The 26,404-nt window shown below is 44.7% G+C and overlaps 1 protein-coding gene across 2 annotated transcripts in view; it reads right to left on the reverse strand.

Moving 5' to 3' along the window:
- Positions 1 to 26,069, reverse strand: part of LOC135394203 (trichohyalin-like) — a 39,626-nt gene extending 13,557 nt beyond the window's left edge. For both annotated transcript variants that reach the window (XR_010422782.1, XM_064624814.1), the window contains exons 1-13: positions 24,596 to 26,069; positions 20,848 to 22,006; positions 20,254 to 20,705; positions 20,070 to 20,195; positions 18,971 to 19,138; positions 18,768 to 18,917; positions 15,122 to 15,376; positions 12,913 to 13,185; positions 12,158 to 12,319; positions 11,642 to 11,953; positions 11,240 to 11,407; positions 10,927 to 11,187; positions 8,827 to 9,120 (exon numbers count right to left, since the gene is read on the reverse strand). Coding sequence is in view for 1 of the 2 variants with exons in the window: in XM_064624814.1 (XP_064480884.1) it covers positions 8,827 to 9,120; positions 10,927 to 11,187; positions 11,240 to 11,407; positions 11,642 to 11,953; positions 12,158 to 12,319; positions 12,913 to 13,185; positions 15,122 to 15,376; positions 18,768 to 18,917; positions 18,971 to 19,138; positions 20,070 to 20,195; positions 20,254 to 20,705; positions 20,848 to 22,006; positions 24,596 to 25,960 (5,145 nt within the window). In the remaining variant the exon portion in view is untranslated. The remainder of the gene's footprint in view (positions 1 to 8,826; positions 9,121 to 10,926; positions 11,188 to 11,239; positions 11,408 to 11,641; positions 11,954 to 12,157; positions 12,320 to 12,912; positions 13,186 to 15,121; positions 15,377 to 18,767; positions 18,918 to 18,970; positions 19,139 to 20,069; positions 20,196 to 20,253; positions 20,706 to 20,847; positions 22,007 to 24,595) is intronic.
- Between the last annotated feature and the right edge of the window lie 335 nt (positions 26,070 to 26,404).

Consider the following 26,404-nt stretch of genomic DNA (forward strand, 5'->3'; position numbering starts at 1 on the left):
AAAGTTCCACCGATGGCAATCACCTGCGGGAAACACTTGTCGAGTAACAGCATGCACTTAAGTAGGGAAATGTCTATCAGTCATCCATCACAAATTGGTTACATAGTAGTAGAATATCCGCTGCTCTCCTCCTATAGAGACTACTAATTTCTCTTTTTAAATACATTCTCTAATAATATGAATCACGAGCCTCAAACTGAAACCGAGTTGCGGGACGCATTGACATTAGACTACATAATGTACACTCTTAAAAATGATGGTGGTGGTGGTGGTGGTGATAGGGCTTGCCGTCTCTTAAAAATGAACTTCATCACACAGCACGCTCCTAGCCAACCATCATCCCGAATGCAACGTTCTCGCCCCTGATTTGTTGAAAATGGGAGGAGGAGCCTATTTTGTGTCCATTATGCACGGCACAAAATAGGCTCCTCCTCCCGTTTTCAACAAATCGAGGGCGAGAACGTTGTCATTCGGGGTGATGGTTGGCTAGGAGCGTGCTATGTGGTGAAGTTCATTTTCAGTACCGGTCATCCTGCTTCTACATCACTTTGAAGTCCTCAACTCCCCTTTCTCCCACCTTCTTTTCCTTTTTTTTGGCTATAGTCGTGACGATGCCCACTTGAGTGCGCCCAACAACGGCAAGCTACCTCGACCCCCCCCCCCCCCCTCATTTTTAAGAGTGTAGGACCTCTAAGAAAATAAGCGACCGTAACATCAAGGTTTCTTTTCAAGTTCGTCGCAGTGAATAGAACTGCAGTTCGTTCTCCGGACTTTGACGATCCCTACATGTTATTCTCTGTACGGACGTGTATCAGCGTAAGGTTCCTTTTAAGTTGGTTCCAGTGAAGAGAATTGCAGCTCTGCTCAAATTTAATAAACGACTTCAATAAATCTAAGGTTGCAGAGCGAAACCGCGAGGTTAAGTTATGTTTTCCGGACTTTGACGATCCTTGCATGTTATTCTCTGTACGGATGTGTATCAGCGTAAGGTTCCTTTTAAGTTGGTTGCAGTGAATAGAATTGCAGCTCTGCTCAAATTTAATAAACGACTTGAATGAATCTAAGGAAGCAGTGCGAAACCGCGCGGTTAAGTTATGTTCTCCGGACTTCGACGATCCTTGCATGTTATTCTCTGTACGGATGTGTATCAGCGTAAGGTTCCTTTTAAGTTGGTTGCAGTGAATAGAATTGCAGCTCTGCTCAAATTTAATAAACGACTTGAATGAATCTAAGGAAGCAGTGCGAAACCGCGCGGTTAAGTTATGTTCTCCGGACTTCGACGATCCTTGCATGTTATTATCTGTACGGATGTGTATCAGCGTAAGGTTCCTTTTAAGCCGGTTGCAGTGAATAGAATTGCAGCTCTGCTCAAATTTAATTAACGACTTCAATGAATCTAAGGAAGCAGTGCGAAACCGCGCGGTTAAGTTATGTTCTCCGGACTTCGACGATCCTTGCATGTTATTCTCTGTACGGATGTGTATCCGCGTAAGGTTCCTTTTAAGTTGGTTGCAGTGAATAGAATTGCAGCTCTGCTCAAATTTAATAAACGACTTGAATGAATCTAAGGAAGCAGTGCGAAACCGCGCGGTTAAGTTATGTTCTCCGGACTTCGACGATCCTTGCATGTTATTCTCTGTACGGATATGTATCAGCGTAAGGTTCCTTTTAAGTTGGTTGCAGTGAATAGAATTGCAGCTCTTCTCAAATTTAATAAACGACTTGAATGAATCTAAGGAAGCAGTGCGAAACCGCGCGGTTAAGTTATGTTCTCCGGACTTCGACGATCCTTGCATGTTATTATCTGTACGGATGTGTATCAGCGTAAGGTTCCTTTTAAGCCGGTTGCAGTGAATAGAATTGCAGCTCTGCTCAAATTTAATTAACGACTTCAATGAATCTAAGGAAGCAGTGCGAAACCGCGCGGTTAAGTTATGTTCTCCGGACTTCGACGATCCTTGCATGTTATTCTCTGTACGGATATGTATCAGCGTAAGGTTCCTTTTAAGTTGGTTGCAGTGAATAGAATTGCAGCTCTTCTCAAATTTAATAAACGACTTGAATGAATCTAAGGAAGCAGTGCGAAAGCGTGCGGTTAAGTTATGTTCTCCGGACTTCGACGATCCTTGCATGTTATTATCTGTACGGATGTGTATCAGCGTAAGGTTCCTTTTAAGCCGGTTGCAGTGAATAGAATTGCAGCTCTGCTCAAATTTAATTAACGACTTCAATGAATCTAAGGAAGCAGTGCGAAACCGCGCGGTTAAGTTATGTTCTCCGGACTTCGACGATCCTTGCATGTTATTCTCTGTACGGATGTGTATCCGCGTAAGGTTCCTTTTAAGTTGGTTGCAGTGAATAGAATTGCAGCTCTGCTCAAATTTAATAAACGACTTGAATGAATCTAAGGAAGCAGTGCGAAACCGCGCGGTTAAGTTATGTTCTCCGGACTTCGACGATCCTTGCATGTTATTCTCAGTACGGATATGTATCAGCGTAAGGTTCCTTTTCAGTTGGTTGCAGTGAATAGAATTGCAGCTCTTCTCAAATTTAATAAACGACTTGAATGAATCTAAGGAAGCAGTGCGAAACCGCGCGGTTAAGTTATGTTCTCCGGACTTCGACGATCCTTGCATGTTATTATCTGTACGGATGTGTATCAGCGTAAGGTTCCTTTTAAGCCGGTTGCAGTGAATAGAATTGCAGCTCTGCTCAAATTTAATTAACGACTTCAATGAATCTAAGGAAGCAGTGCGAAACCGCGCGGTTAAGTTATGTTCTCCGGACTTCGACGATCCTTGCATGTTATTCTCTGTACGGATGTGTATCCGCGTAAGGTTCCTTTTAAGTTGGTTGCAGTGAATAGAATTGCAGCTCTGCTCAAATTTAATAAACGACTTGAATGAATCTAAGGAAGCAGTGCGAAACCGCGCGGTTAAGTTATGTTCTCCGGACTTCGACGATCCTTGCATGTTATTCTCTGTACGGATGTGTATCAGCGTAAGGTTCCTTTTAAGCCGGTTGCAGTGAATAGAATTGCAGCTCTGCTCAAATTCAATAAACGACTTGAATGAATCTAAGGAAGCAGTGTGAAACCGCGCGGTTAAGTTATGTTCTCCGGACTTCGACGATCCTTGCATGTTATTCTCTGTACGGATGTGTATCAGCGTAAGGTTCCTTTTAAGCCGGTTGCAGTGAAAAGAATTGCTGCTCTGCTCAAATTCAATAAACGACTTGAATGAATCTAAGGAAGCAGTGCGAAACCGCGCGGTTAAGTTATGTTCTCCGGACTTCGACGATCCTTGCATGTTATTCTCTGTACGGATGTGTATCAACGTAAGGTACCTTTTAAGTTGGTTCCAGTGAAGAGAATTGCAGCTCAGCTCAAATTTAATAAACGACTTGAATAAATCTAAGGAAGCAGTGCGAAGGCGCGCGGTGAAGATACGTTCTCCAGAGCTGAGCTGTCTTCGGCGAGCCCCGCATGTTATTCACTCTACGGATGTGTATCAGCATAAGGTTTATTTATTATTATTTTTGTGTTCTTTTTTTTCTTGCAGTTGGTTGCAATGAAGAGAGTTGTAGTTCTACTCCAATATACCGGAACCGCATTGGAGCTCGACTCGAAAACGTCAACGTGAAGATACCTGAAGAAGGCAAGCTCGCGTAAACTGCGATGATTCGGTTTCACGTTGACCTGTACGAAATAATTTTGTTCTCAGTTGATAACGTGTGGAGGAGATGGTGTTCCGCTAGATGAGTCCTCAGCAGTGATGAAGAAATGTCCCACCCACTTGAAAAGAGAAGGAACTGGTCCAACTGGAATTTCTAATTGGTACGAGTGGGACCCAACTGGTTTGCCTATTGGGTCACTCAGTTCCAATTGGACTGTCCAATTGGTAGTCTAGAAACCAACTGGAAAATCCATTTGGTTTCCCCAGTCTAACTTGTCATTCAAATGGGCATTATGGGACCAATCGATCGTTCTGATTGGACTCCGCATTCCTAATCTTAAAATGTTCTTGTTCTGATTGGGAACTCCAGTTCCAATTGGCCTGTAGACTGGAAATTCTGTTTCCAATTGGCAGAGTTGTAAAGTAAGTGATTACCAGTAGTCACCAGCAGAATTTTCGGACGAATATTGGCATAGTTCCCTCAGAAATCGGTCGAGGGCCCGCACCAACCCTCTGTGCCCCACTACTTCCTGCTGTCCTATTTCCATCTGTCCACATCTGTACGCCGCTCACACCCATGGCGTGGCGCTAACACGCAATCACAAAGAAACACACATTACGGAGCTTTGCACATCGGACGCGCGAAAAGGCGAGCTGGAATCTCTCACGCTCAAGATCAGCAACGTGATGTTAGCCGCTACAAAAGAATCAGGTGATTGGCTTATCATGTTTTCGGGGCCGTTATCGTAACGACCTTCTGGTAAGAGGAAGTTTTAGTGCATCGGAAGAATTCTACGAAAACGATCGATACCATAAAAGAAGTTATGAAATCCAAGCTTATTGATACTCGCTCCAAAGAAAGAGGGTGATTGTCATATCGTGTTTTCGGATCTGTTATCGTGAACACCACCCAATGTACTGAAACTCCCTAATCTCTCGTAGTCCTTCAGAGACTCCCCACTGAACCGGTGCCGCGATAAAGAAACGAACGAGGGGGAGATAGCGCATCGCGAGAATAAAAGGTCCCCTCTCCACTGACGCCACGCTTCACCGAGGCTCAGGAGTGTTAAAGGAATGCTATCGTATTTAACACAAAACGACGAGTACTTCGGGTACCTTGACTTCAGCTTCCTGCAGGTCAATGTGGTATCAGGATTAGCACCCACTCCGGCTTCACAACAGATATCACATCTGCTTCACTGCTTTCTGCGCGTCACAAACAAGCCACGGGTGTTGGCACGTTTGGCAGTACCAGATTTCATCGCAGGCTTACGTTTTTTTTCTTAACCAAGGTGAAGCCATCATTGTCTGCGGACATTTGCGGATGAACTGAGGAAACGCTTGCAATGGAAAGGGGTGTTCGCCAGAAGCACTCGCGCTGCTGGACTCTGACTGAACTGCGGCAGATCGGGCCTCTTGTGCTTCGCGCCGTCGACCACAGCTTCAACAAACGTGCTCGGGATGACAGGCAGCCCTTGCCGATGACATCATTGTGCCTCTGAGGTGCTGGGGTGAACTACACTCCTGCCGTCGTAAGTCTGACCACAGAGCATAATATTCAGCTTTTAGAATCTTCATTTCACGGATCAAAATGTCAACCTTCTTCAACAGCGTCAAGATAACATCGTGTGTGTCGTTCATCTCAGAAACAGTTGGTTCGGAGACAGTTAGCACATAGTCCTCATTCGTCCTCAGCTTGGCCTTTGTTATGCTCGCTGTCAGGCCTTAGGCTTAGTACCGTTGCAGCGCGCTGACGAGCACAATTGTCACATCTGTAGGAGCTGGAACCATCACGCATCAAAAATTCATACTCCGTAGCACCAACGTTCACACATTTGCAATGAAAACTTTGTTGAAACATACCAGCGCAATAAATAAAGTGCTGTCTACGTTGAAATGCCTCAGAGCACTTGCCGCAGACCGCTCTGGCCTTTGGCTGGCGCCGTCGGCACCGTGGCACCGTATGGCACCTTACCGTATAACCCACGTTCGAAGAAGGTATGTAGCTCTGATAGCTTTTTAATAAAAACCCATTTTGCTCTTTTTTAAATGTCCAAAGTGTCCATGTAAACTACATTGTTCTGAACAATTCTAGTAAACAAGTCCAGTCCAAACGTTAATTGTTATCTTCTGCATATATGTTCGTGCATAGGCGCCGACTCCGGCGGGGGGGGCAAGCCCCCCTTCCCCCCGCCGGAATGCGAACTAGGGGGGTCCCCGTGAAGTCCCGCTAAGAGACTGACACCAACCTTTGGGTCCCGGCGCGCCCGGGTCAAAAGAGCGAAGAGGCACCAACCTCAAAAATGCATCTTGCAATTTGTAAAATATGTACCCGCCCACCATACTCATTATCACAGTAGAAGGTGAGGCGAAGAAACACAGAGGATGACACAACAGCCTGAATTTCGCCCAAAGCAATCAGATCAATGAAACGAAGCAGTCGAAAAGGTACCAGCAGCTGCCAGTGAGGTGTAACGGTAGGATCTTCGGAACGCATATCCGTTGGGAGCGGGTTCAACTCCCGCTGCTCCATTTCATTGACCATATTCATATATTGCGCGCATTTCGGGTCAAACACCGAGGGTTCAATGCATTTTGTTCCTTTTGCACTCCGTTTTCAAAGGCGTAATGCCTTCAGTTGTGCACATGTTCACTGTTTACGTTCTCTCTGTTTTTTTTCTTCTTTCTGTTCTTCCTTCCTCTTATTTCTATACCAGTTCTGCGTACATCATAGGATCCCGCCAGAGTGTGTGATTCTTCAGCTTTAGTTTTGTGTTCTTCATTTTCCTTTTCTTTCCTTCTTTTTGTTTTCTTTCGCGTTCTTCTTTTCTTTGCCTTTTTTTGTCTTCCCCTTTTCACTTTTTTATTCGAATAACAAGCCGACATCCATCTGGCTTACCTTTCTTTTTTTTTTTTTTCTTAATAAACATATCCCCCCCCCCGGGAAAATGAAAACTCTCCTCCTCTGTGTTCGTGTTATATTCTCTGTTCGAACTAACTGTAGTCCTTCACGTCAGACATACGTCTTTCCAGTTGGTTCGCTTTGGAGATACCAATAGGTCCATTTGAACCATTTGGATTTACTTGGCTATTAGCGTGGGACCTGTAGTGTTGTTGGATAGAATTGCCGCAGCAGCAGACAGGCGAGAAGGAAAGTAACAAATGCACACGCTTTATACTAATTGATGCGTATATGGTTTCCGAGTGTGTAGCTTCGGAACAGAATAACGGTGGCTGTTGGATGGCTGCGGTCTAGCGCTGTCGTTTGTTCACAGTCGGAACGCAAATGGGCAAAGACACTACAGGGTAAATTGGGTAAGCCTGAGCTTGTCAGTTATTTGTAATGGGAGGGACAATTGGTTTTAGATGACTTTAGTCAAATGGGTGACAAAAACACAACTGGATAACCGAGGTTTGAAAGGGAAATTACCCAATTGCACCAATTTCCTTTTTTTTTTTTTTTTTGGCGCAAGTTTGGCGCAATGGCGAGCGTGGAGCTCAGGAAATTCCTAGCCATCACGAGATAGAGTGTGGACTTATCCTTGGCTTATCGTTATCTGCTGCGTACTTAATCTGTAACAGCTGCAGTAGCGGCACGTCGTCATCGTCATCGCTCACGGAGCGCCACATCACTCCTCCCCTCAGACGCAGAGGGGTGCATTGAGGTTCGCGCCGACACCATGAAGAGTATAATGAGGACGACACGTGGATGAGGTACGGCTGGGCACACGGCTTGGCATCAAGTGGATGCAGCGGCAACAGTATGGGATGGACATGTGCGCTGTCAGCCGGACGAGTTCCAGCGAAGGGCGGAGCGGAGCGATGGTGTTAGGTGAGCGTGCGACAGTACCGTGACCGGTACGTGACATGGGTAGCTCTGCCCGGTGCAACAGTGGTCCCGGTGCCCCTGTCTGCCAGTGGGTGATTGGCTACTGGCTTGCGCATTATGAGTACGCGCCGATGGGGAAGGCCAGGCGAGAATGTTGCGCGGGCTGTGTTCCTTGACCGCCCGCGTAGGATACGCCTAGTGCAGTCGACAGTTCCTAGTGCAGTGCAGCCTGTAGTGCACGTCGGCGTACCGCGACCAGTACCCCAGCGTGAGGCTCCGTGAGGTACCGCTGGTGGATGGCCGAGGAGAATCGTCGCAAAGCATGAGGCGGCGTGACGGTGTGAAGGTGACCGTGGTGTGTTGCGAGTCATGCGAGGCGGGAGCGGCGCCGTGAAATTGTTGGTCGTTGGTTTACTGTGGAGCGTTGGAGGAACAGGCACCGTTCCTCTAGCGATAGCTTCCGGCGCGGCTCGTAGCTTGGTCTTACAAGATTTGAGATTGTGAAGGGCCGAATTGTTCATCGAGAAAGATGTTCGGTATCCGGGTCACCAAATGTAGAGGAGACGTTGTTCCTCTACATGAGTCCTGATAGGCGATGATGGAATGTCCCGGACGCGTTTCTCAATCGGTAACTTCACACTCCAGGACGTTGAACTGACTGGCTTGTGCCATGGCGCGCTGCAGTGGTGGCGCGTCGTCGTCCACAGGCCGCCACGAACGTATTGACTATGTCCCAAGAGACTGCCCCGAATCAGCATACTGAACGTATCAAAGAGGGAACACGATACCATATAACGGTAACGATCACCGACAGTCTTATTGTGTGGCAATTGTACTGCAGCAATTTTTAATGAAGACAGATAAGAAACAGTGTACAAAACAACTAAATATTTCTTGTAATGTCACGTCAAATTCACATACATACGAAATGAAACTGTACGACAGGAACGTCACATGCGAAAGAACATATTTCCCGTGATTACCGCAGGCTCTCGTAGTGTACACAACAGATGGCACTAGAAGTTTTGCATATCGTCGGACACTGAACCGACAATTAGAACAAAAGCAAAATTTCACACCCTTTCTCCCGGGGAATGATGCAAGGATGGTAGATGAAGAAAAGCGAGCGTGAGTCCCCACCACCGACGCTCACTGACTTTACGTCACCTGCCCGCCTTTTTGTTTCCGCAAGATAGGATATCGTGCGCTTCAGTTTATGCACTTGGTTCGTCGAACTCGGATAGTTAAAAAATAAAACGAGAACATTTGTTTTTCGCTATTCATGTGGTGTTCTTCTACGGATCGGAATTTGCGTGCACTCACCTTGTTTAGAATGTTCATCAGGTCATCCTTGGGCGTTGATCCGGTTCGCAGTGGTCTCGCCTGTGCCTTGCTTTGGTCCTCAGCAAAGATGCCTTCTAATTTTACAAGATCCGTTAACCTTTTCATGTCGTCCGTGATGTCCCCAACAAGAGCCTGGACGTCCATAGTGGTGGCCACCCTCTGCTTCCAAGACTCCCTCTCTCGGTCAAGGCGATCCCTTTCGCGCCGTAGACGGTCGTGTTGTGTTTTCAGCCTTTCGTACGCGTCTTTCTTTTCTTCCAGTTCTGTTTGCAACTGCAACGGTAAGGTAACACGACGTGTTGCATTGCAAGCATAATTTAATATGGCAATCAAGACGTGTCAAGAGCGTACTTCGCACGCTGTCTCGAGATCCTTGAAGAGGCCCGTTTATCTCACATCACGCTCAAGTTTTATGTACGTGCTGAGAAATCACAGCAGTAACGTTAGAATCGTCTCGCCACTCGAAGTGAAAATAGCTGTTTTTCAATATAGGTCTCGTGGACGACGTCCCCAGTCGTTAAATTCAGAATTACCTAACTGAACGTGTGTGTGTTTTAATTAAGAACATCTCTAGTTGCGGTTTCATATTGTTGTGTCCTATATTTGTTGACGACGAAGTGCAAGTTTGTACCTTGTCAGGCGCTGTGGTTTCGGACTCGGTGTTCACGCGCTCTCGCGCTTATGTTCTCTTCTGTTTGGTAGTTGCACAATAAGCATGTTTCCGTCGGGTGGCTCTCACTCGAGCTTGATATTATAGCAAGACGGTTCTTCTACAACACGTATCACCTCTTTAGGCATGCTTTTTGTTAGCGCATTTTTTCTGTCTGTATCAGTATATTACGCGAAGCAAGCCAGTATTATGTTTTAAAATTACATCCCTAGAAGCACAAAACGTTTTGTAAACGTCGAGGAAAGGTCTAGCCACGACCACATTTTCATCTAGGAGACGTCTTCACTCTGATCTACATAACGCCTTCTATCCCGGGATAAGTTGACACTTTCCCGGTCATGCTTTCCCGAGTCTTGAAAACGTCTTTCTGGTCGTCCTGAAGATGTCTAAATAATATAATAATAATGTTTGTTTAATAAATAATAATATACTTATTAATGTATTGTAACAACCCTTAACAAGTTTCCGTGTGGTCTTTTGGAGTGTATCACGTGTTGTGTGCTTCCACAGCAGCAGGCTATATACAAATGTTATATCGCTATATCCTCGAAAAATGCCAGCTACGCCCACGTGGCGTCAGTATGTCATCATTGCTTCATCGTCTTCTCATCATATCGTCTCTCGCCGCCAGGAGCGACGAGTACATGGAAATGGTCCATTGTCGACGAGCAATTAGTCACCTCGAGGACAACCTCGTCGACAATGACTCTTGCAGCTTGTAGTGCTTTCTTCTTTGTTCAAGCTTAAAATAGTTTGAAAACGATCGCAAAGGTATGCGGTGGGGCTACCTCTGGTATCATTCCCTCGGAGGTGCGCCTTTGCTTGCGTAATGTTGTGTTGGTCAATATGGGGAAAATCAGTGGCGTAGCCAGACCTCCAAGGTAGGGGGGGGGGCTCGATACGAAAACTCGCACTACTCCCCCCCCCCCCCCCACCGCTGATCCTGGGCGCGACAACATACACATACTCGTGCACGCCGCAAAATGCGGTTTAAATAAAAACAGAACGAAAATAATTGATTTGGACGTGCACAATACGATTACATGTATAGGCTATCCTCTCCAATGAGGTGGTGTCACGAGATTGGAAGGATTTTGAAAAGCACAAACTTTGAAAACCATTCAAGAGTGCTGCTTAGACGCCATGAACTGTAAGAACTTTCGCGATTGTCACACTGTCCCCCCCCCCCCATATATATATATTATTTTCTCCTCGGATTTGCACGAATTCCGTGGGTCGGTCCGTGGCAGGTAGGGGGGGCTCGCACCCCCCCCCCCCCCCCGTGGCTACGCCACTGGGGAAAATACACAAACCAGAAAGGACACAAGGGAAGCACAGCCATATTTTCTGTTGCAAATACAGGCAGCGAAAGCGAGATTCAAGAACATAAATTAGCTTGAGACACCTACCTCAATAACATCCCTACAAACATCGTCTTGGTCCAACCTTTTCCTTAGCTCCTGAATATTTCTGTTAAGCGCCTCGCGTTCGGCATCTCGTTCGTTCTCAGTTGCGATCAGCTTCTCCCGTAAGTCCTTGATAGTTGTTTGAGATTCTCCTAAGACCCTCTGCAGGTCATTCCTTTCTTTCTCCCAAGCCAGTTCCAAACGCGTCTTCGCGTACGCCTTCGCAGTCCCTCGACTTGCGTCCAAGATATTTTTTTCCTCGTACTGCAAGAACAAACCCAACAGTGTGAAAGCTTACTTTGTTGTGACGACAAACCTGGTTGAGTTTCGACTTGAGATTCGACAGCTGGATTTCCGCGGAGCCCCTGTCTGCTTCCAGCTGGATCAGCAGTTTTCGGTTATCGGTTAACGATTCTTCCAATTGGTTTTTCAGGTCATCTACTTGTAGCTGAAGTTGTTGAGCTTTCGTCTGTATGGACTCGAGCTACATCAGAAAAAAAAAAGTGATTATGTACTGGTTGCATCAGAGTAACATTTTCAGCATAGGCAAGATTCATGAAGCGACGTTACGGCAGCTCTTTTGTCACAAAGCGAAGTAATGATTTTGACCTCGTTGCTCTAGTACAGTAATTACGTATACAGAAAACGCCATGTCGTCTGCATTTATATGAACTGCCAGAAGACCAGCCGCACATCCTTTTGGTAGAATTCAGCTTACCGCTTCCTTTCCCCTGTACCTTTCCCTTCTAAGTGACGTGTTCTTGAGCGTCTCTTCCAATTTATCCCTCAATTGATCCCGTTCTCGTGCAATAGACGTGATCTGCGACTGCAGAGCCTGGGCCTCGCTAGTCATATAGTTGACGCGACTTTCGTAGTCTGCTCGTAGTGCTGCCTGCTCAGCCTTGTGGACGTGGCCCGAATGCTCCAGGCGGGCTTTCAGTTCTTGAGAATCGGTCTTGACCATGGTGAGCGCTCGAAGTGTTCGCTCGGAACGCTCCAGTTCTGCTATGCGTCGCATCAGCTCTTCGTTCTATAACATTAAGCAAGATGTCGAAAAAATTGTTGAAAAAAAAAAGTTGTCTCTCGTAGACATCGCTGAGCAAAATTAAGCTCTGAGATCGAAAGTGGTCACTGTGATCGCACTACTTTCGGCCATGGCCGTGTATAGGGTTACCAATCAAAAGTTTTTTTGGTCGATCACGGTATTATTATAAGATGCAGCAAATGTGCTCACTCTTTTACGTAGCTTCTCCTTGTCGTCTCGGAAAGACTGCTCTGATTTCTTGAGTTCGGCGATGATGGCATCCCTTTCATTCAGATTGGACCTGACGCGATTGCGTTCCCCTTCGATGTCTTTTAACTTGGTCAACTTGGCTTCCAGTTCTCTTATTAGGTTCTGTAAGAATACATTGCTAAGTGTATAACATACCGAGCCTCTTCAGTTCCTGGCATTTTATTGTACACATATGCCGCTACGTAGACTATTCCAGACCAGGTTGTCAAGGTGATCAGGTGAGCTTTGCATTCGCTACACGCTACAAAATGTTGGTTCCACGTGGCATGGAAGATATTTTTCTTTGAGAAATGAATCGACAATTATCCAGCACTTCTCGTGTCAAATATTTTAAATTCCGGACTATTAGAGCCGCCAAAATTGGACAGTGTTGTCAATGACGGCATGTCTCATGATATGATATGCACGATTGACTAAAAGGAAGCAAATTTGTAAAGCTAACTGAAATAATGTTCAACTACTGCAATACACATACTAAGTTATCTAGTAGCCTTTCTGCCCACAAGACACCCAAGTTTCGTCGCTATACGGCAGGACACTATTTTCATTTTCAGTTCAATCTAACTTCGTATACGTTCGCGACAACTATTGTTGGTTGTAATTTTCCAGAACGGGTGCAGCCTATGTGAGTGGCGCCTCCCGAAAATGCGTAAACATTGAAATCGTCGTTCCCAACGAAGCTATTACGAACGCACCTGGAAATCTTGTTTTTCTCTGACAAACGCCTCCTGTCGCGCAGTGAAGTTATCTCGCATGGTGGAAATTTCTTTGGTCGTTTTCTCGTGGTCTTTGCGGAGTTGCTTCAATCCCGCTTCAACTTGTTCCTTCTCGATGTGCAGCTTGTTCTTCATGCGGACAAACTCTTCTTCCAGGAGCTCATACCGGGATGTTAAGTCGTCATACTCCTCTTGTTCTTTGGCCAAGTCCTTCTCAAACTGTTTTCTCTCTTCGAGCTGTTCGTGTTCAACCTGTAGAAAGGCGTTAGCATTATGGGGTGCCAAACTACGTCTTGACAAGATATCGACAGATGCACGGCTCTATGTGATGATCTCGTTTAAAGGAGTACAGAAGTTATTTTTAACACCTTGTTTTCTTTGTATAAAATTGTTAAAGATGCGCCATAAGAATTAATTCACCCCATAGAGTCCTAATTATCGCAGAAATTGAATTTAAAGTACGCCTCAAAAAGCGACCGTGCGCAACGGCGGTGGAGAGCAGTACCAGCCTGTGATCTGCCTGGGATCTCCCAGCTGACGCTACAGGGGGCCACATTCGCTGATTGGTCCAAAGAAATGTTGTCTGCTACTACGCTGTCGTCTACTACTCGGCTGTTCAGGGTTCTGAAAAAGCATTGCTTCTGACTCTGTTATTACTCGGCTGCTCCTTCTATGACTGGAAAAACTGGTTTACGGCGGCTAAGGGACAGAGCGCTGACCCACTGACCAGCGAACATATCTGGGTAAATTACTTCTAAAATGTAATTAAATTACATCATTCATTATTCCAGCTAAAATTTAATCAATTTATATTACTCACTGCTGCATTTGAAATGTAATGAAATTACATTACAATTACTACGAAAGCGTAATGAGATTACAAAGTTATTACTACGAGCTTAATCGTAACGATGTTGAGGATGTGGAAATTCATTGTGGGCGTTGGAATTATTTTAACTCGCCAGTTGCCAACTCTGCCAAGTGCCAACACAGAACACAGACTCGATTCTTTTGTAAAAAGTAATGAGTAATGTCATTAAAATTACTGCCCAAATGTAATTGGTGGACGCGATATCAGTTACCGCGATGATGTAACACGGTTTGAACGTGCCGCTGTTATCACCTTGTTTGTCTCGGTGGTATCGCGGGGTTAAGGGTTAAGCTCTTGTAGGCAATTGCTGGTTGCCAGCTCGGCATTCTTTGTGTGCCTGTCCTGAACGGAATAAAGTGATTCCGGCCAACTTGTTGTTCCTGCGTGCGTACACAACATGCATTACATTAGAAATTAACACAAAGAGTGATTCATTACTGTAATTTCATTACACTAATGACATTACTACCCAGGTATGCCAGCGAACCAGAACGAGTTGCCCCTGTATCGTCATCGGTGACGTGCCATCATATCTTCTCCGCCTCGTTATTCCCGAAGTGGCGAGTTAAGGGTGAACGCGCAGAGCCATGTTTATGCGAGTTTTTTTCTGGGGAACAAATTGCACGCATCAAAACCTTTCACGCTATCCGGTAAAATGACACACGCACTTTCATCAGACGTCTTAATCTGAAATTCTTTTGGATGGCCCTCTGTACTCCTTTAATCGGACGCTAGACCAGTTAGGTGTCTGTGAATACGTAAAATGCTTAGCCGTTGGTAGCGACTTGGACTCGTTGGTAAATGACGTCTGCGTCGAGCACAGTAGACAAAGGACGGAAGAATGTGCTCCATAGTAAACGCCAGTCCATTCCCCAGACGTACTGGCTAGACTGTGTATAGCTCAGGGAGCATCTATGGCAGGGTGGGTGTAGACGGCCATTATAGGAGAAGCCCGTCAGACAGATTATTCAGAATAGGAAAAGGAGCCAGCCTTCGGTAAACCTGAGGGAGGTGGCCTTCCGTGATACGTAAGGACGATAAGCCTGTGTGGCTGGTGCGACAGCTCCCAGCTGGCTTAGAACATAAACAATGACTGCGTAGGTGGCACTGTTTTCCAGTAAAGTTCTTTCGTTGCTAGTCAGCCCCCTGTTCCGTACTCTATCTACTGCGCTCTGCTACGTTAGTCATGCACAATTGGTATTTCACATTTCGGAGTTCAGTAGAGTGTTAACTCCACTTTAAGGGTGCAGCAACGTCATCACAAAAAAAGAACTGGAGAAAGCAAATTGGAGCCTTCGTAGTCATAGACAAACTCACCTCCTGAAGCCTGGTAGCCATTCGCCGATTTTCGCGTTCTAATTGGACCACTCTGTTCTGAATCTGAAGGATGTCCTCAGACTTTGTCTTGAGTTCAAGTTCATGTTCCCGTTCCATCCTATCACGTTTCCTAATCTCAGCCCGAAGTTTTTCTTCCATGTCTTCTAGTCTATTCTGCCATTCTTCCTTCTCTCGGCGGTGCGCATTGGAAAGCATGCGAGCTTTTTCGTTCGCTGTCTTGGCCTCTTTCTCTTTCTGCAAGGATTTTTTTTAAAGTCTTACAGAGAGTGGTAACATAAGTAGTGACATAAGATATACACATAGCAGATAATTTTCTTTGTGGAGGAAGTGGGCGTGTTCCCCCTAACACTCTGCTCCCCACTTGGCCCATTTCGCATAATCCAAGTTATCGGGTTAAATATATGGGATAGCTGGCTGGCGAAACAGGACCGTCGCGCAACGTAATTAGACAGACTGTCTAACATCCAATTAGTGAATGTCTTCAAAAATGCTAGTTCATGGGCACACATCAGCGTAATAACAGGACTCTTTACGCTTCCAAATCAAAGTGTGTGTGACATCACTAATAATGCGTCAAGTCGATTATTTTCGAATAAAATGTTTCCCGTGAATAATGGTGAAAGGACAAATGTTTATATAAAAAAGAAGGATCAGTTCCCCTATAATAGACTAGATACGGAATGGGGAATGCTGAGACAACAGAAAATCACTAGCACACACACCTTTTCCGTGCAACTCGGAGAATTGCACTTTGTTCTAATGCAGTGTTTAAAAACATTTTTATAGTACTCAAACGAGTTCGACTCTTGTTCTAGTACTGAAACGAGTACACGAGGCCTTTTCAAAGTATGGGAAGCGTCTTGCACCCATGTTTTTCAACCATACTACTAGGCCTGTGCGAACAATGGAATTTTTCGAATACCGAAGCGAACCATTCTACATGCGATACACAACACAAGGAGATCGAGGAACGCTACGAAGTGGACAGGACATACTCAAAACCAGCAATGAAGCTTTAATACATCGTGTGCAGTGGAGATAAAAGAACAAGATTAATTGCACACGATTCATTGCTGGTTTTGAGTATGTCCTGTCCACTTCGTAATGTGTGTCTGTCTTCTTGTGTTGCCGCCTTCTGGCTTGCCTTATTCTGCTATGTTATACTCTAATAGTTCATAAGCAAGAGAGGGCTGAAACCAAGTAAGCGCACACTCTAAATCGTTTTACACCTTAAAGGGTGTAAATCAAAATGTTCATGGCGCACACCTTTTAAGGTGTATTTTAACACCCTCGTGGCAGTTGGGGTGTAAAGGTTGTAACGCCGAATAGAACTGCTGGGTTCGTGGCAATATGCTGATAACTGTGTATTCACAATTACCAGCATATTGTATATAATCACATTGAGGTCCATATATGTATGTACAACAAGGTGATTAAATATGTGTGTAAACATGCACAGCCGACATACAGAAAATCATGTATGGCGTGGCAGCTGTGCATGGCAATGAAGCATGGCAGCTGTGTATAGCTTTCCGTGAAATTGTAGACCTTCTCATGAGCAAGCACCTCCCCCATATGCATGTTCATTACTTAGAACGTTGCATTTATTCGTTTCTCTCAAGGCTTTGCAGTGTTGTTCCCACAAATATCTAACCCCTGTAAAATGCATTACATTGTTCATTATCCGCGACTCATCAGGATGGTTGGTCCTCTCCTAGCTGTATGGTGTATGCGTTTCGAAGGGAAACACCAGCATTTTAAAGATGTTGCTAGAAAAACTCAACATTTTAAAAACATAACCCTTTCATTAGCAAGAAGACATCAATTTTATCAAATGTATGTGTGGTCGCAGCCCTTCATCAGAAATGCCACATCTACTGATCATTCCAAGCAGATACTGCTTCAACATGCCCCAGAAGCAATTCAGAGTTACATGCATGACACGCATTCACGCAGAATCTATAGTCTATGTGAAAAGTGCAGTTGATAATGATAACACATTTGCTGTTGGCTGTGTTGTTGCCAAAGAATCTTCCGAGGAGGACTTACCCGTGTTCGTTGAGATTACAGGCATATATGTTATTAACTCTGATACCATTTTTCTCGTACAAACATTAACTACAGTTGAGAATGACGAGCACTATCGTGTATTTGTTCTGTCTTGCAATGAGGAGCAACGTGTTTTAAGAAATTTAAGCACTATCTCAACAGATCTTCTAAATCTGCATACATTACTAGGTGGTAGACGTGTTGTAAATCCACGCCATGCACTTTTGTAATGTAACTTCCCGTTCCCTGTTGTTGTATATATTTACTTTTGTTCATGTGAACGAAAATAAACATACTCCCTTCCTACACCCAGGCGACACACTTACCACCATATTTCACTTGAGGGTGTAGTACACCATTGTTACACCCTCAGGAACTTCCAAAACAAAGTATTAGGGTGTGAAAGGGGTGTGATCTTTGTTAATACACCTATTTTACACCTTTAAAGGTGTGAAACGATTTAGAGTGCATGCTTGATATTCTGCGAAAGGATAGTTAGGTAACAAAACGCCTGCTGGTGACGTTGGGTGTCCCGCATTGTCCCTCGTCTTTCGCTATTATGGATTCATATTTTGATACGCATGAATATATCGCGCAGACCACGTTGTTTATACCCGTGCATGTATATCCGGTCCAGTTATACAATTATTCGCTTGATTATTATTCGCCACTGATTATGATTATTCGCCAACATTCTACGCGTTATAGTAATCTCCATGGGATAGAAGAGCCATCTTGTTGCTCGACCTGTCGTTTTTCAATTCTTTCTCTCTCTCTCTCTCTCTTTTTTTTTTCGTATAGTCTAGTCCTGTCTAATTTTGCACAGGCGCAGTCCAGTCAATGCGCGTTGTGCACGTTGGTATTAGTCTCTCAACTCTTTTAGTCGCACCCCCACTCCACCTCCCATCCAGAGGTCCCCCTCGCCCCTGTGTATTATATTTTCTGCCAACGCCAGTGCTAGATGCAGACGATAAGTTCAATGAAGCAGAGAAATGTGCGTGAAATGAATCTGCACCAGTGTGTCCTATATCTGCGTTATTTACTGTTGTGTATCAGAGAACACATTCAAATTCATAGTTGTATGTTATGTTTTTCCAGCCTATGTTGTACATTGTTGTGCGTGCCATGGAACCGCCTTCTTTCTTCACGTGGCATGGACCAGTACGCGAAAGGGGACTGCCCGTCGCATACCTCATGCGGTATGGGACTCGGTGAAGTTCGGGATGGGTCGATAACCCGCCACAAAGCATTACGTAAAATGGGGAAGACACGGTTCCAAAAGTCATTCCTATCGGTATAGAATGCATCCTACATTAACCATTTATTTGTGTACGAGTTGTCCAGCACATGCTTTGTAAAAAAAGAAGAAGAAGAAAACGTTTCTTCAAGAGTCCCACGTGCACGTGGTCCCCTAGGAAATATTGAGCAAGAGGACTGACCTAGACCAGGTTAAACCAAGACCGAACGAGACGATAGACAAAACACTCGTCGAATGTAAGGCACACTACATGCTATATTCAGAAGTGATTAAAGCCGTAAACTTGGGAGGACACCAGCTGCATGCCAACATATGTACCTTTTGCGACAATTCCAGGGCCTCGTTCAATTTTGCCTTGAGCGACGCCTGTTCGCCTTGTAGGGTCTTGATTTCTGACTGCAGGAACTCCCGCACATCCTTCACACTCTTCTCAAGCTTCCTTTCGTGCTCCTGTTTTAACCTGTTTTCCTGAAACACGTACGGCATAAAGTGCTACGAAAGCCACACAGAATGGGTTATACTTTATCCTGGAATATTTTGTCTTTTTCGTCGTCCTTCCGAATCATCACCGCTAACGATCCCTTCATTTCGTCGATCTTACGTCTTAGTTCTTCACGTTCTTTGGTCCACACGATGTCTCCTTGCGATGATCCTGTTGGTGAAGCAGCTTTCATTCTTTCTTCTTGCAACTGGAAACAGGAAGTAGATGACGCTATATCGCCACGTAAAGACGGACATCGGCAAAAGCTACAGGATATACGAAATGACTCAGCGGGCGGTCCATCGAATAATTGAACCTCTGTATGAAATAAGGGGATAAGTCGATTTATCCCCTTTTTACTATTTTTGCTGTAATTACATATATATATACCAGCATGTACCTGCCAAAGAAACTTTAGGACCGTATTGCTATTTATTGGCCCGCTACAGGACGGTAAAAATCGGGAAATGCATGCGTGTCAATGGGACCGGCCGTCAGATCATGACTCTTTTCTCGGTTTGTGATTTTTCGACATATCCCCTTATTGCATACAGAGGTTCAATTAGCCTCGTCAAGTCCCAAGTGAACAGTACAAATGAGTGAAGTGATTGGTGGGAATGCAGGCGAAAGAAAAAGCAGAAAAAAAGCACACAAAAGAAAAGCTGTGCACGTAAAGCCAATGACGTCTGTAACCCCGACTAACATCTTTTTATTTTTTTAATTCATCTTTTTCTTTAATTTGCCTCATCCTTCTTTCACCGATTGTTAGTTTATCCCTTATTTCCTAATTCTTTTCTTTTCATTAATTTTATTCCTCTTTTCTTTGCGGAATAGCGAGCCGACGTCCCGTTTGGCTGACCTTCCCCCCCCCCTTTTTTTTTCTCCTTTGTTCTAATAAACATATTGCCCGCCCCCGACTAACATTTCATTGGAGTTGATGGAGCAGTGTATACTGACAGCAGGGATTCCAACCTGCACGAGGATAGCTGGGATACAGGTCAGACCTCTGGTGACCTTTTTTGTTCCACGTGAATTACGTGAGCCGCAGCTATTTCGTTCCGGCGTAGCTCACGACGTGAGGGAAACAGAAGAGAAGACAGAACCATATTCGTTTAAGTATGCACACAAAAAAATAATACCTCGTTTTTTAGCTGATTGCATTCTTTCTTCAGCACTGTGTAACCGCTTTCTGTCGACTCCAACTTGCCCTTGAATAATTTTAACTGCGTCTCTGCATTTTGAAGTGCTTTCTTTCGCTGTTCTAGCTGCAAAGCAAATAAAAAATGAGGAACCTTAAGCATGGCGGGTCTTGCATATTGTAACCTGTTCATGCTGTTCTTCATTTTTGGACTCTAAAAGCTTGACACTGGCCGCCAGACTTTCATTTAGATTCGACATGACACTCATTCTTTCTTCGAGTTCCTTCACTTTGGTTTGCTCATGCAAGACCTTTTGTTGGAGAGTCTTAATTTCAGTCTCCGCGTTGTCCTGTTGTTGCTGCAGCGTCGTTACTTTGTCGAGGATGTCAACATCCGTGCCTTTAGTAATGGACATGAGCTGCTTCCTGAGTGCTTTGACTTTTTCTCTTTCTTGTAACAGTTGGCTTAAATATTCGTCTCGTTGCCTCTTGACGGTTTCAAGCTCTTCGTCCACTTGGTTTTCTTGATGCCTATTCTTCAACAAGAAGTTTTCCAATGTCTTCTTGGCTGTCTCCAATTCTTCCGCCATCGTTTCCTGAGCCACCTCGCGACCTCGCAGAGTAATCTGCAGTTCGTCTGGAAGAAACAGACATTTTATGGCAAATCATAAACTCCGGGTGTCGCCTACAGAATGTAGCTGTAGGGACCATTTCAGCCACATTTCACGGAACCACGAACAATTTTTGCTGCAGTCCACATATAAGAAAACATCACTCACTGATCTCATCCTCCAGGTCCATAATGATATCTTTCAGTTCTCCCCTCGTCGCTGTCTCACGTACAGCCCTAGGTGGCTTCTTCTTAAAATTGAGCGCGTCTTTCAACTTTTTGTAGTCTCTGTTTAGCTTGTTGTTCTCTATTTCCATCTGAACGACCTTGGTCTGCAACCCACTGGTCTCATCTTCCTTGGCCCGAATCTTTTTCTTAAGACTCGCAATCAAATCGCTCTCACCTTCACTCATCTTCTCCTTCTTAGGAGAGTACTCTTGTAGGATGACCGTTGATGGTGCTGCACCTGCAGCCACCCGTTCATACTCTTCCTTCAACGCGTTCAAACGCCCTTCCACGTCCGATAATTTCTCCTTCAGTTCAAGGTTGTCTAACTGAAGTAACTCTTGTGGACCAGGAGGAGGTTTCCTGCTCAGCCTCAACAAGTGGCGTTTATTCTCGTTAGCCAACTTCTCGTTCTCATTCTCAAGGTCGATCGATTTCTGTCTCAAAATACTGGCCTCCTGTTCAACGAGCTGCAACTGACGCTTCAGGTCCACTTGAAGATCGCTGTCCAGAGAGCGGCTCCGTACGATTACTTTAGAAGCCTTCCGCCGATGAACCTCGATTTCCGTCTGTAGTCTTTCATTCTCTCGCTCTTTCTCGATTAATTTCTGCCGTAGCTCCCTAGCTTCATATTCCAAAAGTTTTGCTTTCTGTTTATGGAAGACGTCAACGTCGGCATCATTCTTTGGCGGTTCAGGTAAATCCACTTTAGTAAATGGTCGACTGACTAACTTTTCTTGAAGGTACTTGACTTCTTTCTCTAAAGCCTCCACTTGTTGTTCACGTTCCTCTATCTTTCTTCTGAGAACGGTCATTTCTTGCTCCTGAAGGTCATACTGCATGCGGAGTTCTTCGCTCGACATATCCTCGTCGCTTGATTCACTGTCGTCGCTCTTGTGTCTTCCGCTCAGCTTGCGTATTTGCAACACGAGAGTATCGTTGTCCTGTTCGATGTTGTTCAGTTTGCGGCGAATGGATTTGTTTTCGTCTTCTGCAAAGCGGAGTTGCTCGCGTAAGTCCGCTTCGCGTTCCATAGAGTCGTACAAATCTTTGCATATGCTCTCGTAGTCTTTACCTACAACTGCTTCCTTGCTCTTTGATGGCTGCAAAAAGAATAAATGAAATTCACTCGTAACCGCACTTCTCTAATGGGACTGTTCACTGGGTGACGCTTCTTAATTGGGTTGCATGTCATTATAAGCGCTGAAGAAAACTTACACACACTGGCTTGACATAACAATGAAACAAAATGTAATATGACGTTTCGATGCCTGTTCGGGCATCATCATTAGAATGAAACAAGAAACGGTACGCCATCCGAGTTCTACTTATAGCTTAGTCATGACCTTGTAGCAATAAGGTGGTGACCCTTTGTGACTGTTACATGCGTTATCATCCCGGCATCATCAAAAATTTTGATGATGCCCGAACAGGCATCGAAACGTTATATTACATTTTGTTTCATTGTTACGTCAAGCCAGTGTGTGTAACTATTTCCTCCTTTTGGTCTATCTTCCTTATAAGCGCTGTTGCAAATTTCATTCACCAAATGCCCACAATTTCCAACCACGTCACATCTACAGGTCGAGCGAAATAAACTGTTTTCGGGATAGCTAAAACATAATTAACAACTGTTTGTCTCGAACCTGTAAGTTGAACCGACCTTCAAAATGTCGGGAGCCAGTGATGTCGTACGCGGCAACAAAATGCAATCGTAAATATAGCTGTACGCGAATTATATTTGAATATTTCGCGTGATGACCTTAAAGCGACAGTTGGGACACAAATACTGTCGCATGCGTTCTTATGGTGGCAAAAATAAAGGAATTAAGTTGGGGGCCAATTATTATTCATCGGCGGCGATTTCGTTGTCGCGACGTCATTGTGTGTACCACCTCTTCGGTCTCAAAACAGAAAGTACTCCTGGTTTATAGGAATAGCCTTGTTCACACCTTGTTCACACGCAGGAACGTGCGCGTTATTCCTGTATTCGAGACTATTGCTCGACACTCAGTGCCAGGTGCCGTCTTGGAGCAGATGGTCGCACTGGCGCGCGCGACCCACCACCTACGTCTCAATTTATTTCTTTTCTATATCAATCCACCCATCCTGTACTCATACGCGTCGTCCTGTGCGCCCTCAAACAGGACTGCTGCTACAGGAAATTTTGCTTTTGCCATCTATGCGTGCATTACAGTCGGATACAACTGTAATGTCAAAATCAGCGTACATCTCCAGACTGTCATAGAGCGCGGATAAATATGCGCTAAAAACTGCTGAAATATGTATGCAACTATGCACCGAAAATCTTCTAAATATGCATTGAAAAATAGAAATAGAAATAGAAGAAGAAAAATGGAAACGTAGGTCGCACTGGTGCGACCAGCTGTTCCAGTGTGAAAGCACTGAATCCTTTAAAATATTATTTCAGCACATCTGTCCTTGAGGTCGTATGGCATTGAAAATCTTCAATATATGCAATGTTTTTCATTGTTCTTGGTACGAAAGCAATGCACCAAGTACCTCCTTATATAAAAAAAATGTGAGCATTTTATTAGGGATAACACTGTAAAATAAAACCGCCCACATTCTGCAGCATATAACAAAGAATACTTGCGCCACGGATGCAAATTATGGAGCTGAAGGCTTTGAGTTCGTGATTGAAAAAATAGCGTAAACGCACGCAAGCTGGTGGACGAAACAAGCATGGGCAACATGAAAAACACCAACATACACGTATGCTCGTGTTTTCGTGTTACCAATGTTCAGGCTTGTTTCGTCATCGCTTTGCCGAACGCAAAGCGATGACGAAACACTGCATCATGCCGGTTCATATAACAATTAAACATATCCCCGTCAATTCAAATGCCAACACCGCCCGTTTTCGTAACGGTTATGTAGCGAAGGTGAAGTATACGGCCCATCGGCCATGCACGCAATGGAAGATGGAGCATCCAGAGTACGGGCTGACCACCGCACCTCTCCCCACCGGAACATGGAATCCGACAAGAATTTTCACGCAAGACGTCCCAACGCCGTCCCCAAACTAGCAAAACTACTATTAAAAAAAAGAAGCAGTAAGCTCCCGCACCTGAAAATATGGCGAAATATGCACTTTCACCTGAAATATGCTACAACGTGCCAAATATGCATTTATATGCACCATAGAACCCTTCTGATCGGTCCCAAACCAGGAGCAAAAGTGTTTTTTTTTTTCGTCGTCTAGATACAAAACTATATTGAGAAAAAAATATCCATTTGCATGAAAATCCGCGCTCTAGAAGAAATCCAGCGGTGTTCAAGTCTTGGTTTTTGCAACAGTAAACAAAGGAGGATGGATTTTTTTTTATATATTATAATGATTTTTTTTTCATAGGGTTTGCTGGAAACTACGTACATCCATTTAAGATTAGCATGTCCGCGTTGTCACACGTGATGAACTGAAAGAATGGCTCGGGGTTTTGTCATCATGCGTGATGAACGTTGCTCGTTCCGGAATATGCATAATCGATTTTGCCTCACCCATGTTGCGATATCCGAAGCACGCAGATCTTTTCTTGAGCAGTGGAAATATGTATGTAATTGAAAAGATGAAGACTATATATCCACGTATACTATACTAAATATCTGTTCGACTGCCCTTTTCAAAGAGCAAATAATATAAGCGAGCGCATATCAAATGATGTGCTTACTTCTTTAACTGATGGTCCCTTGTTACCAGCCGACTTGAGAGCACTGTTCTCGATCTCCAACTTTGCTTTTGCATCCTTCAGTACCTCCAGTTCTGAGGCCAATTTGACTGACAAATCGTTGGCAACTTTAATCTCATCTTCCAGCACTTTCATCCTGGTCTTGTCCACCTCGATCTTGGTCGTCTTCTGCAGGTCATTCACTTTGTCTGTCAACTGGCCTCTCTCAATTTCCAATTGTTCGCATCGTCGTTCTGCTTTCCGTAGCTTAAACTGCAACACCCTACAATTCTTCCCCGTAGCTTCGAGCTCCCTCTTCAAATCTTGAAATTCTGACTGTTGATCTTCACGATATTGATCTTGCAGTTCATCAAGCTGTTCTTCGAGGCTGTTCTTCTCTTTCTTCACATCTTCATTCTCTTCCATGAGTTCCTCACACAAATTTTCAGCCTGCTGAAGTTGCAGCCTCAGCGTTTCTGTCTCTTTTTTGTAAATATCGGCAGATTCTTTCCTTTCCAGCTCCGCCTGGAGCTCTTCAACTTCCAATTTCAAGCACTTATTATCGTCCTTCAACTCTTCGTTAATCGTTTCCAACTCGTTTATCCTGGAGCGCATTTTTAAGGTCTCAGATGCTGTCTTCTCCAGAGCTTTTTTATCAGAGTCGGTCACTTTGCGTTTCTGCAACTCAACTTTGTCTTGCTCCAGTCGCTTAATTTTCTCTTCAGCAGCTTCGAGCTGGGTCTTCATTTTTGACAATGCATCCGACAGGTCTTCGTAGCTGTCGTGGAAAGACAACGTGGTGTCTGTTGTCTCGGTCAGTGTCACACTTTCAGAGTCGTCTCCCAACTTGTGTTGATTCGCACTGGTCTTTACCTTCAGAATAAACTCCACATCAGCTGACGGAGACGCTACCGCAGCTGTATCCGTCGGTAACACGGGCACTCCTTTATCAACTTCCTGGCTATCTAGTATCTTAATCCTTCGTCTTCTTGTGGAACTTTCTTTCTGCTCCTTGTCGCTGCTCTGTTCTTCAGGGTCAGACTTGAGCGATCCCAAGTCCATGGAATGTCTTGCACCATCAGAAGATAACGTTCGGCGATGACCAGAACACACTTTCGATGTATCCTCTATGGTGTCTTGAACTGTTCTCCGTCTTCTAAGCTGAGCAATTTTGTCGGCCTGGCTTTCCTGAAACGATGTCTGGCCAGCTGTAGAAGCTCGCCTCGGTATATTTTGGGATTCATTCTTTTTCGCTTTCTCACTGTTTGTGAACGGTTCCTTCTTGTGCTCGGATATATCCCGGAAGCAACGCTTGCATCGTGTTGGTTTGGCGGAGAGAGGCAGAAACCCTGTGCACGTACCGCTCATTATTCATTCAAGGGCTTACCATTCAAGGGGTTCCATAACTGCTGTAAAAAGTTGTGCAAAGTAACTGCTGTACATGTGATGGCAGCGTTGTCCCGGCGTCCTGCGCTGCTGTGAACACTGGCTCTGATGTTTTCGAGGAACGTGATCCAGAAATATCATTTTGTGCCGAGGCTCTCCTCCTCTGGGTCCTGCTCTTGAGGAAGGCTATTTTTGGCACTCCGTTCTTCTCACTCCACTGAGGGTTCTCCGCATGCAGAAACTGGCACCTGAGGTCGTCGATCGAATACTGTCCATCGCGTAGTGACAAATTTTTATGAGAGACATTTACATGCGAACCAATAGTTTCACATCATTATATAACTTCAGTCATCGTATCCACCATAATTACTAAAAAAAAAGGCCCAGCTAGGACAAGGTCCCTACACTTTATATAGGTCCATACAT

The sequence above is a fragment of the Ornithodoros turicata genome, chromosome 5, assembly GCF_037126465.1.
Source record: "Ornithodoros turicata isolate Travis chromosome 5, ASM3712646v1, whole genome shotgun sequence".
NCBI lineage: Eukaryota > Metazoa > Arthropoda > Arachnida > Ixodida > Argasidae > Ornithodoros > Ornithodoros turicata.